The following is a 13,656-nucleotide window of genomic DNA, read 5'->3' on the forward strand; positions in this document are numbered from 1 at the left end:
CCATACCTTTTTCCTGCCAGCACTATTTAGTACGATCTAAATAAAGACAGACAGTTATTATTGAACCGAATGTTGATGTTTTATATTTTATATTTTATTTTAAGGAATAAATGAAACGTCCACTTTATATGATGCGTTCTTTAAAATCAGATATTTTTTTTCTTAATTACAAAATTTGTAATATCTCATGAATTGTCCTTGCGATCTAATTCACGTTCAAATCTAAATAAATTTAATCAAATAGTTACATACTGTTTTATCGATAAAAATTCGTTGATTTGTTTGTCGAACAAAAGATGTCGCTAGTAGTCGTACAGATGGTCAATCGAATTTGGAATTTGACATTTTCGGTGAATGAATTAGTGGTAAACAACAAAAGACAAGCGACAAATCGAATAAAATAAAACTTTGCCAGCATTTTTCATTTTAAACCATTTACATTTGGAATTCTATTTAAATTATTTTGCGTTAAATACAAGTCACATTTCCAAAGATGTCTATCGAAATCGAATCAGCTGAGTAGGTTTTGTCTTGCCCATAAATTTGGATCACAACTTACGGCAAATTAGTCTACCTAACTAACCTATTTATTTATTTTACAGTGTTGTTCGATTGATTCAACAATATTTGAAAGAGTCAAATTTAAATAAAACCCTTCAAACATTGCAGGTAATCCAGTCATTCTTATTTACCCGAATTTATTTCCATTTTTATTCACATTTTAATGTCACAAAATCAATCACCATTTCAATTTGGTAGGAAGAGACTGGTGTATCATTGAATACCGTCGATAGCGTTGAAGGTTTTATATCCGATATACACAATGGACACTGGGATACAGTGCTAAAAACGATTCAGTCATTAAAACTTCCCGACAAGAAGCTAATCAATTTATATGAACAAATTGTATTGGAACTTATCGAATTGCGTGAATTGGGTGCTGCACGTTCGCTGCTCCGTCAAACCGATCCAATGATTATGTTAAAACAACATGAGGCCGAACGATACATTCATTTGGAAAATATGTTGCAACGTGCATATTTTGATCCGCGTGAAGCCTATCCAAATGGCAGCAGTAAGGAGAAGCGTCGCGGTGCCATTGCCCAAGAATTAAGTGGTGAAGTATCGGTTGTGCCATCGTCACGTTTACTTGCACTTCTTGGCCAGGCATTAAAATGGCAACAACATCAAGGTCTCTTGCCACCCGGCACACAAATCGATTTATTCCGTGGCAAAGCTGCAATTAAAGATCAAGAAGAAGAAATGTATCCAACACAATTGGCACGCCAAATTAAATTCGGACAGAAATCTCACACGGAATGCTCTCTGTTTTCACCAGATGGACAATACTTGGTTACGGGTAAATAAATCTATTTCCTTCATTTTTTACTTCTTAATCGAAAAAATAAATATTCAAAATTCTAGGCAGCGTCGATGGTTTCATTGAAGTATGGAACTTTACAACTGGTAAAATTCGTAAGGATTTAAAATACCAAGCAAATGATAATTTCATGATGATGGAGCATGCCGTTCTCTCAATGACATTCTCAAGAGATAGCGAAATGTTAGCAACTGGATCACAAGAGGGACAAATTAAAGTATGGCGCATTCTAACCGGTCAATGTTTACGTCGTTTCGATAAAGCACATGTTAAAGGTGTTACAGCATTACAATTTAGCCGAGACAATGGTCAAGTGCTATCGGCTTCATTCGATCATACAATTCGTTTGCATGGCCTAAAATCTGGAAAAATGCTAAAAGAATTTAAAGGTCACACATCATTTGTGAATGAAGTATGTTTTACGGTGGACGGTCATAGTGTTATCAGCGGTTCATCAGATGGCACCGTTAAGGTTTGGTCGTTTAAAACAACCGAATGCACAGCAACATTTAAACTACTTGGAAATGAATTGGCCGTAAATACGGTGCTGCTATTGCCGAAAAATCCCGAACATTTTATTGTGTGTAATCGATCGAATACAGTTGTTATCATGAATATGCAAGGACAAATTGTAAAATCGTTTTCGTCTGGTAAACGTGAGGGTGGTGCATTCATTTGTGCAACACTATCACCGCGTGGAGAATTCAGTAAGTCACAAATAGCTTTACTGCACTTTCATTTGAATATTTATGATTTTATTTTTGAATCAAAAATTTTGATACGATACATTCATTTCAACGTTATAATTGAATTGTTCGTTTTTTTTAACAGTTTATTGTGCCGGAGAGGATATGGTGTTGTATTGCTTCTCGGTATCATCGTGCAAATTGGAGCGTACACTGAACGTGAGTATTTTCTTTGGTCTCATTAAGAAGAAAAAAAACCAAAATAATCCAACAAATCGTTCAATAATCCAATTGTAGGTACATGAAAAAGACGTAATCGGTTTAACACATCATCCGCATCAAAATTTATTGGCCACATACAGTGAGGATGGTCTGCTTAAAATATGGAAACCATAAATTTTGCGACTTATAATTCATAACTGAAAATTAATATGACTTTTTTTCGACACAATTAAAAAGAAAACAAAAAAACCATGCATAAATATTTGATCAAAACATATTTTATCTATTTTCATAGTGCATTAAGAGCGATAGAGAGAAAGGCGTTCGTAGCGCCTCCATGTGTACTGTCAATTGTTCATACAGATATACACGTTAACAAATTGTAATGTGTGCGTGCGCTTTTTTCCCTCTTTATTATCCATACGTATTTCACAATCATACATACATCGTTTATTGACGTTTCCACAACAAATGTCAGCCGCGTAGTTTAGTATATCAAAAAGTACAAAGAAATTACCACTCTCTTTACATGACTATTACAGAAAATCGAGCAAAATAAAAACAAAAATATAACTTGTACCTTATTTAAGTATATTAAACTGTTTTATTTTTAATTTAGTTGTTCCGAATCTTTTTTGAAACGTGAACAACGAGTTTAAAAAAAAAAAAAAAACATATATTGTGAGATAATACGAATTGAATATCATTCCAAGTACAAAAAAAAATCTACAGAAACGAAAATAGATTATTATGGAAAAGAATACCGTCGTAAATGTTTTAAGTAAATTTAATAAACGTTTTTCTACAATAATTTTCGATTTGGACAATACACTCATTTCGACGCGAAAAGCGGATCTAAAGACATGCAACAAGGTAACATTTGCAATCCAATATTTTTCTTCCTCTCTCACTTTTTCTCACCTTCCATATCAATCAAACCGTGAGATTTCCTTTGTTTAGTGCATAGTCAATAACAAAGTGTCGCCGTTTTTTGTGCATTTCCGGAAAGAAAAAAGTTCTATAAAATGTGAAACTTCCGCATAATCTGGTTGCTGCATACAGTGCAGGAGCAAATTACGTAGTTACATATATCGCGTAATTGGCTGAGTTTTTTTTTTGCGCCTTGTGTTTGAACATCTGATTACGGTGCCTTAACATTCATTAAATTCGCAACCAATATTTATGAACTTAGACTATTTGCTTGGCACTTTTTGACGTCATTTTCTATTCATTTCATTCGATTGGCATTTTCCTTTGTGCATGTGTGTATATGTATGTGTGTGTGTTGGTGAATGAATTTTTTTTTGTGAATTGGAACGTCGAGTGTTTTTTTTTTCGCAAATCGATCGATAATTTTTCTATTTTGTTGTTGACACATATGACCTTGACATTCAGAGAGTAATGTGTAATTTTTGTGTTTGACTCAATCGTGTCGCTCTCAGTCGTGTCTCTCCTTGTATAATTGCAAACAATGAAATGAGAGTCGAACCTAACCTCAACTTAAACGCCATGTCTGTCAAATAAAACGCACACTAAACGTAAAAACAATGTAGACGAATTGACAACTTTGGTTTGATAAATTTTGTTATTTTGTATAGATTTTCCACACTCTTAATGTGGTTGTTTTATTAATTTTGAGTGTTTCATTACAAATGAAAGGAGAACCGTGCACGGTGCAAAGCTTGGAACCGATTTCATGGTATACATTTGTTGTTTCATATTTCTCGTTCAAAATTTATGAATGCAAGCGTATGTGTGTTTATAAAAATTGTGGGCCAGTGCAGTGCATTGAGTGTCGTTGTTTATCGTGTGCGACTGGAACGTGCACACCGAATGAACGAGCGTGTTCTATCTAAGAAACAAAAATCAGATCATATCCAGATTTAGATTCACACGAGAGAGAATGTCTAATTTTAACATGTTTATTGCAACCAATCTCACACTCTCGACGTTTGAAATTCGATGAAAAAAATGAACAGAGCACTGATGAAAACGATCCACTACATACTTTATATAAATATATACAAATATTTTTTGTAGAAAGAAAAAAATCGTACACATACAAAACGAATTAGGAAGAAAAATGCCCGACGAAAAGCAAAAGGAGAAATAAAAAATCACACACAAAACAAATATCACAGCGCGCGCCGTTCGGCTACGGCGTTGAAATAGCTTAAAACTTCGACGTAAAATATTCCAATTTTACTGACGACACTCGGCAATGAGATGATATCGAAATAGAAAAACTTCTGACTGGCATGCTTTTCCTTACTTTCGCCGTTCAACACAGAACGACAGAGAGTTCACAGTTGAATATTTTAGTCACATCGTTTGATTCAATGAAATTAGTTGTGTGATACATACGATACGCGATTAATTTTCTGCACTGGCCTGATCATTTCACATTGTGCGCCTTGCTTTTCATAAAAAAACGAGTAATCAAAGTTGAAAGAAGACAATCAAAATCCAATTGTTTTTTTTTCTGTTGTTGTTGTTTATTTCGATTCATTTTAGAATTCGGTGAATTTTTGAATCTGCTGTCGTGAAAAAGTTTGTTTTAATTAAAATCGAAGATTCGGCTACAGACACAGAGAGGAGACACGCAAAAGTAAAAGAACATTAAGAATATGTCGAAAGAGGCTATTTCGGATACGGTGAAAAAGTGCATCGAATGCCTTAAGGATGCCAAAGATGATACGCAAAAGTTTGCCGCACTGTTTATGGTCACGAAATTGGTGAAAGGAAAGGATTGTAATAGTGCATCGAAAAAAGCGCTGTTCGAGGCAATCGGTTATGCATTTTTGAAGAAATTACTGAAGAGTGACAAAGTACCTGACGATTGTCCACCATCCGTGTATAAAAGTGTTGCGCTTACAATTCTATCGGCATTTTTGCAAGAAGAAGAAATTGCAACGCACAAAGAAACATTAGAGAATATACCAATTTTCTTGGACATCGTACAAACGGCCGACGATGAAGAAAATGATGATAATTTAATACTTGTGGGTGAAGCATACAGTTGCTTGCAAAGCATTGCAACCTATGATATAGGTCAAAAGGCTTTAATTGATATTGGTGCGATTGCAAAATTTTCGTCAATTTATGCAAATCAAAGTTTTCAAACGGACGAAGCGCTCAATTTGATCGTTACATTGGTGAATAAATTCGGTCCATCGGTATGGCCCGAAGATCCAAAACCATTCAATGCATTAGTTCAACGTATTGGATTGGACTTTGAAACCGATCACACCGAACGTAAATTTGATTTGTGTAATGTGTTGGCATCGTTGTTGTTCAATTGTCGCCGTGAAATTGTCGTGAAAAATTTGTCCGAAGAAATTTGGCCAGAGAGTTTATTCAAAGGATTGAGCGACATTTTAAAATCAAAATTGGGCAAAAATCAACGTGAACCAGCATTAAAATTGGCCGGCCAAGCTGTTGATGTGCTAAGCATCGAATGGACATTGAACGATGTTGATGATCCAAAGAAATTCTTTTTATTATTACTTCAATTGGCTGCGATTGAGGTGCGCATGCAAATGGATGAAAAAAGTTTTAAAGCGGCTACAGCTCAAGGTGATCTCAGTACATCATGTTTCATCATTTTGGAATTGTCCGTAAATTATATGGCAACCGATCAATTGGATTTGGATCAAAAGGAAAAACAATCGGTATACACAGGTTTGAAGGGTGCATTCAATGCTGTGCTATCCGTGCTAAATAAATTGGATAAGGATAAGGCAAAAGATTCATTGGCTGGAAAGGATCGTGCATTTGCATGCGCAATGGTACGTGTATTGTCAGCATGGTTGGCATTAGAAACATCAGCAATGCGACCGGCAATCTATCAATTGTTGCCATTTATGTTGAAATTGGCCAACAGTACATTCAACGATGTGAAAAAGTATCGCGAAGAAAAACAAAGCGGTGAACGTCCGGCCGATGTACTTCGTGTTATGATGCCAGCTCTGTGCCATTTGGCTGTCGAAGAGAAAGCACGTAAAATTCTATTTCAACAAAATGAAGACCAAGTATTTTTCCAATCAATGGAATTTTACTTTTCAATTGCTCACTACAAACGTCCACCAATTCCACGTGCTGAACGTCTCAAGCGTATGAACGAGCCCGATCCAATTCCAACCGCTGAACAATTGGAAGAGATGAAAGATGCGCGCGCAGCAATTGTTACATTGTGTAATATTCTTATGAATTTAACCGTACTTGAGCCAAAAATTGTCGAAGAGAGTGAAGTCTTCCGTAAACTGCAAGAGTTTATTTTTGAAAATTTGCCATTGTTAAAGGATATATCAGAGAATTTGGTGATGCACGGACATTTGGCCATTTTGGGATTATTGCTATTGAAACAACAGGCAAAACATGTGAAAAAGAATGATTTCACCATTTGCCGTTATATTCAAGCAACCATTCGTTTCTTATGGGATGCATATATTGTTGATGAATCAAATGATCCGACCGCATTAGTTTTATCGATGACATACAAAGAGCATTGGTCAGAAATTACCGAACTTTGGTTTTTGGGCATGCAAACGATGAGCGGTATTTTATCGGTTATTCCATGGATATCGGACTTTGCCATTGAAAGTGGATGGGCTGAAGGAATTATTGAAACATTGAAAAAAGTCAAAATTGGCACATTGCCAGCCAATGTTAAATCAGCCTACGAAGACTTTTTGTGTCAGCTGGTCGACGCAAACAAGACCGTTGTACAAGTACTTAAAAAGGCGGACGCATTACGTGTATGCCGAAATCATCGTTTAATGGAATTGGGCAAAAAATTGTTTGGCGAATAAATAAAATCGTACAATCAAAAGCGAGAAAAAGCGAAAAACAAAATATCAATTATAGCTTAAGTTGTCCAAATTTATCATTTAAACAAAATTATACAAAATGCATGAACATTTTTCAGTAAAGGAAACTTTTTCTTTTCGGTCAACATTTTTTTCTTCTTCAATAACTCAAACCTAATAGCTGTTCTTTTGTAATTTAAATGAAAAATACCAAAAAAATATGTCAAAATAAAGAGAAAAAAAAACGAAAAAAAAGTACGTGAAAAAATATATTGGAATTTGTGTGTGTAATTTTATTTTTCACAACATTTTCAGCATCACCAATATTTATTTATGGCGATATGACCCATTTGTTGTTATGACTGCGACGCGCTCTTACGCGATCCTTACTCTTGGAAATTGTAAATATTTTTTCGATGTTCGTTGTTATTGAATGGTATTGGCCATTTGAATGACGCGATTTAATATCACAATCTCATTCGTTCTGCCTAATCTTCGTTTGGCCTCGACAACGATGAGCAAACTAAAGAAAAATGTGTCGCTGTGAGCTCATCCATTTCGTTTGATCGTGACTTAATGACGACGTTCATCGAATCAGGAGGATATTTTGTTTTTCTCTAAATTTATACATACATTCATCCGACACTCGAATTGTCTAAAAATACACACATTTTGTCGGAAAACTGCTAGCACTTTTCACGAATAAAACTGGCAACGAATTTGCTGTTTTTTGTTATTTTACGGTCATACATTGTGCGCCGCCAAATGAAAAATATGATGATTCATTTTGTGAATTGAATTTTTCAATTTGGAGAATATCCAAGTTATTGCTTTAAACCTTGGATCTATATTGTTATGTATACATTTTTCATGCATGATTTGGCACATTTTCTTCAATGAGGTAATAAATAATAACAACAAAGTCATTTAGGATATACGGAACTGTCTCTGGTGTCCTCTCTTTCTCTCACCCATTCGCTCCCACTCTGAATCCTTTTTCACTCACATCGTAAACATAAAAAAAAACGAATATTATTGATGAAGCTCAATATTCGAGCTTACATATAGGAAATATAAAATTTTACATAACAAACATAATTCATTTTTCAGCGAAATTTTCACAAATCTTGATCACTCTCTCTCTCTCTCTTCTTTTATTATTTCTCTTCTTATTGATCGTTGGGTGTGTGTGTATGTGTGTTCGTATCACATATAGCTATCGATTATTTTGCAGACCAAATACAATGTGCCGAATGATGTGGCCGATGAGATAACATCGACGTATCTGCATAATTTCCGTCGTTGTCCCGACAACATTGATCTATCTCTGGACGTTTGGAGGCAACATTTATGGTGTCAAGCATTATCACAGCATAAATACAATTCACTTACATCGGCTATTTATGAAAAATGGTTGGAATTACGTTACAAGTACCTTGAATTAAAACCTGAAACGCTTGCACTATTGCAATCGTTACGCAGCTGCTACAGATTGGCGATCCTAACGAATGGACCATCAAATGCACAATGGGAAAAGATAAATCGCTTACACTTAACTAAATATTTCGACTGCATTTTAGTGTCCGGTGACTTGCCCTGGGAAAAACCTGATCCAAACATATTCTATGCTGCTTGCAATCATTTGGGCGTTGCGCCCAGTGAATGCGTTATGGTTGGCGATAAATTAGAAACAGATATTCAGGTAGGTTACACTGTGCAATTAACAGGTAGGTATTTTGATTATGAAAAAAAAAACCGAATACACAAGCGAAATGTATGTTCAGACAATTTAAAAGAGGAAGAAAAAATAAAAGTGCAAGTTACCGATAAAAAAGTGCATTTTAAAATAAGTAAAGCAATAAAAAAATGGAACTGAACAAAAAAATCAAATTTAATAAAATAGAAATATATATCGCGCCAGCAAAAATTGTTGGAAAACTTAATCTGGATCCATTTTATGGGTAAAAAACACACACGTTAATTCTCTGGTTTAGATTATAATACTTTTTTTTATTTTTTTGTTGTAATAATCTTCAATTTTCACATTTATTTTATTATGATTTAAAACCAAACTACTTTCGATGCTGAAACTGAACAAACAAAAAAATGCTTTCTGCTTTCTGCTTTCTGTTGCAAAAGAAAACACTACTTTTTATTCTTTTTGGCCAGCAAAAAAAAACGAATAGACACAGACATAAAAAAATCATTTTATTAGTTATTTCCTCTCTGTGTCTAAGTCTATCTTTATGTACCGAAAGTTGATTGCTTTTTTTAAGTTTCTTTTTCAATTTTGAAACTGGGAAAAATCGCTCAAAATTTATTTACGTTTTGAATTATACTATTTGGAAGTTAAATAAAAAGATCGAAAAAAATTCTCAATATGATCACGAAGCATTGACATTCAAACACACAATGCGGACTTGATCATAATTTTTTTTTAAATCTAGAATTTCAAACAACAAAATTATATATTTAAAAAAAGAATAATATATTTAAACTGAATACAATTCTCCAAACTCCCAAAAACCAAACACACACACACAAAAAAAACCAATCTTAGTTTGTATTTCTTGAAAATCGTTTTTTGCTAACAAATTGCCATTTCCTTATCATAACTTGAATATGAACAACATACAGGGAGCAAATGTAGCGAGATTAGGTTGCTCGATATGGATGCCATTGAATGGTGATACCGCAAACGCCAACACACAAATTAAACCAGACTTTACGATCTTTGATTTGAAAGACTTATTGAATATTTTACCAATAAGCGAATATTGTCATAGTGATAATAGTACGATCAAGACGAAGACTATGATGAAGAACGCAATGATGAGACGAAATAGCGGACCGTCGGCAACGATGAAGACGACTACGACGTCTATGATAAAACGCTTGCACCAACCGATCAGTTTGGCCGATCTGGATTTGGACAATGGAAATAGCAACAGTTCAGATGGCAGCTGAATGAAGATCACATGGAAAAAGGATGATGACCACACGTTTGTCCACCTTTTTCTACATCTGCATCATCAAACATGTGAATTTTTATTTTGATTATTACCTATTTTTTTTTCTTCGTTAATTTTCTTTATACAATATTTAAAAAAAAATTATATATATAGTTGGTATATATTTTGTTAGAGATTTTTTTTTCTTGTGTTTATTTTCTTTTTTCAATATATATTTTGCCATGTAGCGCGGAATAATGTAAAAAAAACAACATTTATTTTGAAACTCACGTAGAGGTTGAACTTCTTTTTTGAAAAGCAGAAATAAATAATAAAAGATTCGAACGATTGAAAATCAATACTTGGGTTTTTTCTTATTTATTTACGAAGTGTTTGTTTTGTTTTTTGTTACATATAGAAAAATAATTAATACTAAATGCAAATGAGAATTTGGCAAAGGTAATCTGATATGAAAGACTAATCAACGTGACTTAAAAGAAAAAAAAGAAATAAAATTTATTCAAAGTGAAGTATCATAACCCCATGGATCCAATTTTGAATTGAGCGCTGCCAACGATGATTCCGCAATTTTACCAATAATTTCGGTCAATTGATGTTTCGAGTACACGGTGTACAGTTGACAATTTTCCGATACCAAATCATCAACAATTTGAATGGCACCTTTGTAATCGCCCGACGAATGCAGAATGTTATGCAACAATAAAACCAATTGCGGAATGCACAATTTTCGAATTCGTTCGAGTTGCTCGAAGCGATTTCTTAACGGTATTTTATCCTCATCCAAAATCGGATTTATCGTATCTGGATCGATCAAAAAACCTTTTTCGGACGGGAACAATGCTTTATTTATTGATGACTGGGTTCCTGGTTGAAAATAAAAAAATATTTTCGATCAAAAACGAGAATTTGAGAAAATTAAAAGGTAAAAAAATTCTTCAAAAATTTCATCAAATGCAATTTCGACCATGAAAAAAAAACTGTGAAAAGAGTCTTGAACATACCAGCTGTCCGTTCCAATAAATTAATGCGCCAACATTCAATCTCGCTCAAATAGGTTTGTTTCTTATGTTCGTTGGCCATTCGTTCTGTGAACGGAGCGTTTGGGCCGAGTGTCTCTGGTTCTTTTGGTTTACTGTGAAATTGTCGAAGCCAATCATTATACGAGTCCAATGCTTCGACATACAGCAAATAACATGCATATTCAAATATGCTGCATTCAACTTTGGCCGGAATGTAATCCTTCAATCCGTAATTCTCTTGGATTCGTTGAACAACATTTTGTGGAATGATTTTAAATATCTTTCGAATGCTTTCAACTTTATTTTCGGCGAGAAAATTCCGAATCAACGCATTTGAAAACCACAATAATTCACTGTACTGTTCGGCATGGAAAGTTAACCATTCGAGGGCGGAAATTTTTCTTTCATCGTGCGATGATACGGTGCCGGTAAGCTCTTTGGCTGTGTCTTGTGTCTGTGCCAAACACACATTTTGAACCATTTGACTGACAATTTTATGAATATCCAATCGATTGGTGTGCGCCTCCTCTAATGCCAGCTTACGTTCATCAATGTGATCAATATGCTCCAAGAAACGTGCATATAAATCAATTTGCATATTTTGTGGCAAAGCTGATGTATAAAATGCAACGAGAGTCGGTTCAATTGACTCTTTCATTAGGTATTCCACATATGTTTTGATGACTTTATTACCAATATCACCTTGTTGTTCATGCTGTCTATCGATTTGACGCATAAATAATACAATGTGCGTTATGAAACGAAGCATTTGACCGTCGTTTTTTAAATCATCCAACCAACAATTGATGTTACGCATCAGTTCAGTCACATCGTCTAATATCAAATATTTTCGTATGATTGTCATTTTATCTTCGGCCACATCACGAATATTCTCACGGGTGCTCAACTCATTGAATATCTCTTCGATGGTCATTTTATTGTTCCAGTACTTTTTTGGCATTTCAACATAACTTTTTGAGCTCGTTTGACGCAGTTCCGTTTCAACACGTATATCAATTTGAACTTTGAGATAGGCCCACAATAAATCAAACCATGATGTACTCATTATCGATTTCAATGCATCTAAATGACCACAGAACACACCTAAATAGGCACGAGTATATTCATTCATGCGATTATTTTCAGCCATTTGCCATGCCAATTTCTTCCATAGATCGCGACGCGGATTTCCTTCGATTGGATACTATCATAAATAGATGGAAGAAGATTTGCTTAGGACGTTGAAATACAATGGAGATGAACTGAATTAGTATTTACCTTTTCCAATGATGTATTTGTTGTTTTATAATTTGGGTCGTTATGCAATCTCCAGCCTTCCAAAATTGCTGCTCGCCACCATTGACCGACTCGTTCGCACAAACTCCCTGCTTCATCCAAGTGACCTTGTCGAATTTCGTATAAAATCTAATAAAACATTTGATTAAGATTCATTCGATCCTCGTTAATTTTTTTATTTTTTGAAATGACTCACTTCTTTCGAAATTCGTTCTTCGTCTTCGGCATCTAAATCATGTAATGGTAGTTTCTCTCTGTGTGGTGCATCTGGATCTAAACTTTTTACAATATTCTTTTTTCCACTAAATACAGTTCGATCAATGTTCTGTAATTGATGTAATGTATTCTCCCATGAAACTGTTTCGTCCATAAAATGTCCAAATTTATCAAAACTTCGTTGTGTTTCACACTGTTCAAGCCAATCGACAATCAGCTGATATTCGCGTAAATTTTCATTGTCTTTGTATAACTTTTCGATAATTTCCTTTTCGCTTGCATACAAAAAGAACTCATCATCGTTTGCCTCTTCCATATTTTGTTGATTTAATAAACGATCCTTGTACAAACAATACAATAATTTCCATGTGTTACGCTCTTGATTTAACCACTCAAACAATTGTCGATCACCGGTTAAGCCGCCATTTCGAATGATATCATCAAAAATTTCACTGCACGCTTGAATCATATTGTGAACGGTATCAAATAGTTCAGCTTCATTTGTCCGTCCCTGTGCAATTTCCAGAAAAAAATCATGCAAACGATCGGTCTTCTGTTTGACAATGTTTGGATCCAATTTTGCATACACCGAACCATCCATCAATGTTGAATTTTGTGATGCGGCACGATCAAAAAATTTATCCTGACTGAATGTATCGAATGTTGAACCGTTCATGATGAATGAACGATTATTTTGTTGTTGCTGTTGAATTGATGCAGCCATTTCGCGACGATTTGTCCGCATAAAATCCATTGACTGATTTAAACTCATTTTCGTTGCACAGCTTTAAACACACATAACCTACAAAGGCCGATCAATTCGTTTTTCAATAAAATATATACGAATTATTTTTTCTATATTTTTTAAATGAAAATTTTCAATTCAAATCCAATGATGAACGGTTTTTTGGCGGTTTTTTAACTTACAGTTTTCCAAAGAGAATTTCACTGTTGAGAATCGCGTTCTTGAATTTGTTTGAAAGCAGCTCTCCGCAAATGTCACTGCATGAATCCAATCAGTTGGTAAACCGCGTAAAATTGACAGCGATGACAGTT

At 34.5% G+C, this 13,656-nt stretch overlaps 4 protein-coding genes across 5 annotated transcripts; 3 read left to right on the forward strand and 1 right to left on the reverse strand.

Annotated features, from left to right (window-relative positions):
* The first annotated feature begins 310 nt into the window (after positions 1–310).
* Positions 311–2,974, forward strand: LOC116345114 (WD40 repeat-containing protein SMU1). The gene is made up of 6 exons (XM_031774200.1): positions 311–519; positions 603–669; positions 760–1,360; positions 1,426–2,088; positions 2,213–2,286; positions 2,365–2,974. Exons 1-6 carry the CDS (start codon positions 494–496, stop codon positions 2,461–2,463), a joined length of 1,530 nt encoding a protein of 509 aa, XP_031630060.1. The 5' UTR covers positions 311–493; the 3' UTR covers positions 2,464–2,974.
* Positions 2,975–3,060: 86 nt separating this feature from the next.
* Positions 3,061–7,310, forward strand: LOC116345110 (neurochondrin homolog). 2 transcript variants are annotated; one of them, XM_031774190.1, is made up of 2 exons: positions 3,061–3,162; positions 4,804–7,310. In XM_031774190.1, the coding sequence occupies exon 2, from the start codon at positions 4,917–4,919 to the stop codon at positions 7,098–7,100; it is 2,184 nt and encodes a 727-aa protein (XP_031630050.1). In that variant the 5' UTR covers positions 3,061–3,162; positions 4,804–4,916; the 3' UTR covers positions 7,101–7,310. The 2 variants fall into 2 exon arrangements, with proteins under 2 accessions (XP_031630050.1, XP_031630049.1); XM_031774189.1 differs by lacking the exon at positions 3,061–3,162 and adding an exon at positions 3,623–3,988.
* Positions 7,198–10,064, forward strand: LOC116345077 (N-acylneuraminate-9-phosphatase). Its single transcript, XM_031774123.1, has 3 exons — positions 7,198–7,215; positions 8,332–8,799; positions 9,735–10,064. The coding sequence occupies exons 1-3, from the start codon at positions 7,198–7,200 to the stop codon at positions 10,062–10,064; spliced, it is 816 nt and encodes a 271-aa protein (XP_031629983.1).
* A 348-nt stretch (positions 10,065–10,412) lies between these two features.
* Positions 10,413–13,641, reverse strand: LOC116345109 (nuclear pore complex protein Nup107). Its single transcript, XM_031774188.1, has 5 exons — positions 13,528–13,641; positions 12,581–13,402; positions 12,367–12,513; positions 11,071–12,292; positions 10,413–10,933 (listed from the first exon to the last, which is right to left on the reverse strand). The coding sequence occupies exons 2-5, from the start codon at positions 13,370–13,372 to the stop codon at positions 10,569–10,571; spliced, it is 2,526 nt and encodes an 841-aa protein (XP_031630048.1). The 5' UTR covers positions 13,373–13,402; positions 13,528–13,641; the 3' UTR covers positions 10,413–10,568.
* Positions 13,642–13,656: the final 15 nt, after the last annotated feature.

This window comes from Contarinia nasturtii, unplaced genomic scaffold (genome assembly GCF_009176525.2).
Source record: "Contarinia nasturtii isolate CC-2019 unplaced genomic scaffold, AAFC_CNas_1.1 Cnas_scaffold_1240, whole genome shotgun sequence".
Classification (NCBI taxonomy): Eukaryota; Metazoa; Arthropoda; class Insecta; order Diptera; family Cecidomyiidae; genus Contarinia; species Contarinia nasturtii.

Coding starts and splice junctions, on each gene's coding strand:
- LOC116345109 (XM_031774188.1), bottom strand. CDS start 13,372: ATGAGTTTAAATCAGTCAATGGATTTTATGCGGACAAATCGTCGCGAA. Junction 12,514..12,580: donor AAGAACGAATTTCGAAAGAA/GTGAGTCATTTC, acceptor ATGTTTTATTAG/ATTTTATACGAAATTCGACA. Junction 10,934..11,070: donor TTTATTGGAACGGACAGCTG/GTATGTTCAAGA, acceptor ATTTTCAACCAG/GAACCCAGTCATCAATAAAT.
- LOC116345114 (XM_031774200.1), top strand. CDS start 494: ATGTCTATCGAAATCGAATCAGCTGA. Junction 670..759: donor AAACCCTTCAAACATTGCAG/GTAATCCAGTCA, acceptor TCAATTTGGTAG/GAAGAGACTGGTGTATCATT. Junction 1,361..1,425: donor TGGACAATACTTGGTTACGG/GTAAATAAATCT, acceptor TCAAAATTCTAG/GCAGCGTCGATGGTTTCATT.
- LOC116345077 (XM_031774123.1), top strand. Junction 8,800..9,734: donor AATTAGAAACAGATATTCAG/GTAGGTTACACT, acceptor AACAACATACAG/GGAGCAAATGTAGCGAGATT.
- LOC116345110 (XM_031774190.1), top strand. CDS start 4,917: ATGTCGAAAGAGGCTATTTCGGATACGGTGAAAAAGTGCATCGAATGC.